This window comes from Gracilinanus agilis, chromosome 1 (assembly GCF_016433145.1).
Source record: "Gracilinanus agilis isolate LMUSP501 chromosome 1, AgileGrace, whole genome shotgun sequence".
Classification (NCBI taxonomy): Eukaryota; Metazoa; Chordata; class Mammalia; order Didelphimorphia; family Didelphidae; genus Gracilinanus; species Gracilinanus agilis.
Genome location: NC_058130.1, coordinates 98989922 through 98993865, shown reverse-complemented (window position 1 = coordinate 98993865; position 3944 = coordinate 98989922). Strand labels below are relative to the sequence as shown.

General features: G+C 41.7%; 1 protein-coding gene across 1 annotated transcript in view; it reads right to left on the bottom strand.

The window, feature by feature from the left end:
* Nucleotides 1-809: 809 nt before the first annotated feature.
* Nucleotides 810-3944, bottom strand: part of LOC123248015 (unconventional myosin-Ig-like) — a 20896-nt gene continuing 17761 nt past the window's right edge. The window contains exons 9-10 of the mRNA XM_044677163.1: nt 2068-2222; nt 810-1064 (exon numbers count right to left, since the gene is read on the bottom strand). Of these exons, the coding sequence (XP_044533098.1) occupies nt 908-1064; nt 2068-2222 (312 nt within the window). The 3' untranslated portion in view covers nt 810-907. The remainder of the gene's footprint in view (nt 1065-2067; nt 2223-3944) is intronic.

Here is a 3944-nt window from a genome sequence, read left to right as displayed (position 1 = left end):
AGACTTCTATACCTCACTTTGTGATCCTCCATCCTCTCCTTCCACTCCCTTCCCCCAGGGTCTTAAACACTATGGTAATCCTCTCCCAGAGTCAGTCTTCCTCCCCAAACCCTAATGGGAAATAGGCTGGACACAGATAAAGATGGACCACTCCTCCTGTCATCTCTGTAATTCCCATCCTCCCCAATGAATTTATCCTAGGTGAAAGAATTTGAATTTACAGCCATGTAGGGAAGATTCATTTTAAGGACACTGTTGGGAAAACTTGAACAAGGGTCAACTAGAACAAAGGAGAGGAGAAGAAAGAAGAAAAGATCACTATATACAGGTTCAAAAGGGACTCAAAAAGTCCAAGAACTTGCTGATGCTGAACAGATGTCAACACTCAAAGGCACATGTGTATGTATATGTGTGTGTATTTATATATGTATATGTATATATATATATATATAAATTATATTTATATTAGTGGGCAGATAAAAAGGGAATTCAGTAATGTAATTGAAGGACAAAAGGATGAAGTTTATGTGCTTGTGAGAGTATTTAATGTTATGTAAGTGCCTGCCTAGGCTAACAGAATTGAGTGGGACCAAGAGTCTGTGCCGGGCCATTCTTTTTATGTCTCCATATACATCAAGCAGCCAATAATAGTTACACCAACTGATTTTTTTTTATCATAAAGTGTTCCAGTTACTCTGTAGGTCCAGCAAAGAAATATCCTCATCGTCATCATTATCCTCCTCCTCCTCCTCTCTGTCACACACCCAGAAGCATGTACATGTATACAATATACACAAAGACAGTCAGCATTCTAGAACTGAATTTTAAAAATCTGCTCATGATACGGGCCCCATATTTTTGCCAAGAGAAACTTGGTGGCAGTGGAAAGGGATGAGGCCCACAGGGCTCAAGGACTTGGCCAAAGGAGGACGAAACCATCACGGCTGCGGCGAAAGTCTGGCATGGGCTGATCAGGTTTGCTTTCCACAGAGACTTGGCGCCGGCGCCCTCGCTGGTTCAGTTGGATGCAGTCTGAGACCCGGACTTCCAAGTCCTGCCCAACTCTGGAGCAAAAGAAACATCAGGGACTAGAATTCTAGACACACCTTGGTTGTTTCTCCCAGTCTTAGGAGCTGGGTGCAAGGTGGCTACACCACCCCATCATTCTAGCTCCTGAGGAATGTGAGTGTGAAACCCCTTACCTCCTTTTATGATTATAATAGTATTAGCTTTTATGATTATTTTCACAACACAATCATTAGCTTTGAGTCAAATACTATAGTTTGCTTTATAAAAATCATAAACATTAGCTAAGAAAAAAATATAGTTTAGGGTGTTATCAAATCTTGTTTAAATCTTGACCTTAAGGCTATAACCCAAGAATTTCCACTTAGCTCACCACACCCTCTTTTTTCATATAACAAGATAATCAGACAAGGGGTGGAAGAATACTCTTTTTTTGTATAACAAGATAGTCAGACAGACACCCAACTGCTAGCATTTCATAACTGTCAGCAGAAAAACAATTAGTTCCCAACCCCTTATTGCAGAGGCCTTGGAAATATAATAAACATGTTACCATTCATAGTGATTATTTTTATACTTCCTAACTTAATCAGCACATGCATCATTAATTAAGAACTGCCCATTTGTTGATTGTATTTGCTGCCACTGTGTCATCAGTTTTGTTGGCATAAAAAAGTCTATCTCCTATGGCTTGGTGTCTCTGGTCTTGATCTTGAGCAGAGTTCAGCTTTATTGGGAGTTTTGGTCATCTCTCAACAAACCTATTTAGCTTGGAGTTTTTCGTATTGGTGTGATAAATTTTCGCCCCAGGAAGTATCCTCCTTTGGAACTCCTGTGACATCTTGGCCCTTCCTACACTTCTCCCGTACTTGCCTCCCCATGGAAAGTCTTGAAGGCGTTGAGAGAGGGATCCTAGCATCTTGCTTGACACTGCCTCCTGCTCCAGGCAAAGGACTCCCATTAGGAGTCCCCATTACCTTTAGCAGAGCCTATCCTTGTTCTGACCACCCCACTGGTGTCTGCTCCATGCCCATTTCTTACCCCTGGAAGTGTCCAGCCAGCATGCCCACCAGTTCCCCAATGCGATTATCCATTTTGGGTTGAGTGCGGTGAAGACATACCACCAAATCATCCTGGCCTTTGGCATGTAGCACCACCAGCTGGTCCTGACCACTTGTCACACTCAATCCAGTCACCTGGAGGGAAGAGAAGAACAAGTGAAAGGGCAATCAGCGTCTTTGAGATACTCATGGGCACTGTCCCCCAATGCCCACCTTTATGCCTTTGACTCAACTCTAAAGCCCCTCTTTTTTGCCCCATGCCTGACTTGCCCTTCCATGTAGTCTATAATTCCTTCTCTTGCTATAGTCCTCAAAGGGGAAGGAATGGGGGCACCAGAGCCCTTGACTTACCCTTGGTGCTCTTAAACATTCACATCCACATTTCTTTCTCTTAGTCCAATCATCTCTAAGATGGAGGCCTCTAAGGCCCTCCATGATCTGGTTCTAACCTACTTTTACCAATCTTATCTTGTACTTCTCTTCACAAACTATGCATGCTACAAAGCCAGGGCCAGTCCCTATCACTCTGCCTTTTTTCATGCTTTCCTGCATACCTAGAATATTTTTCTCCCAGACCCTAACTCTCTACCCTCAGGGACAACCTCAGGTGTAGTTTCTCGAAGAAGCCTTTCCTGAACCTCCAAAGTGAAAGTGAGTGATCCAACCATTCAGATCTATTTGGAATTTGGAACTATGCCCAAAGGAATACAAAACTGTGCATATCCTTCAATCTGGTAATACTACTACTGTGTCTGCATCCCAAAGAGATCATAAAAAAGGGGGAAAGGACCTACTTGTTCAGAAATATTTATAGCAGCTCTTTTTTATGGTGGTAAAGAACTGGAAATTGAGGGGATGGCCATCAATTGGGGAATGGCTGAACAGATTGTGTTACATATTAGTGATGGAATACTATTGTGCTATAAGGAATGATAAGCAAGATGATTTCAGAGAGAGCTGGAAAGATTTGGAGGAATCAAAGCAGAGTGAAATAAGCAGCACTGGGAGACCATCATACACAATAACAGCAATATTGGATGATGATTATCTATGAAAACTTGGCTTCTCTCAGCTATGCAATGATCTGGGACAATCCTGAAAGACTTATGACAGGGAATGGTATTCACCTCCAGAGAAAGAACCGTTGGAGTCATCTTCACATCAGTGTATTTGTGGTTTTATTTGATTCTGTATGAGTGTGCTCTTACAACAATGACTAATATGGAAGTGAGTTATGCATGACAATAAAAATAATTTTTAAATGTGAAAGTGAGTTCCACCTCCTCAAATTCCCTTCACCCTTTACTTGGTCCTCTCTTTTGTCCTCATTTAACTCTCCCAAATAGCAAACATCTGCGTACTTTTCTTTCTCTCATTAGACTATGAATTCCTCTGTGAGCGGGGCCTGCATCTTTCTCTTGTATGCTCAGGAATTAATAAACATTTCTACCATGGTTATAAACATGTATTAATAATGCTTATATTATAGAGGTTCATAATTCCTTGTGTAAAACATGATACCTTCAACATAGTGGGTGTCTATTGAATCTAAACTGAATACTGCCTTGTTCTAGTTCCTTCAAGTGTCCGTTGTAAAAGCATCTTCAGGGGCTTCCCATAACCTCCCACACAAAATACACATTCTTCAGTTTGGCATTTAAGTTCATATATATTATGACTCTAAACTACCTTCTGCTTGCTCTTGCTCTCTTCCTCCCTCTCCTCTCCTCTCCTCTCCTCTCCTCTCCTCTCTTCTCTTCTTTCTCTCTTTCCCTCCCTCTCTCCTTCTCTTCTCTTCTCTTCTCTTCTCTTCTCTTCTCTTCTCTTCTCTTCTCTTCCCTTCTCTTCTCTTCTCTT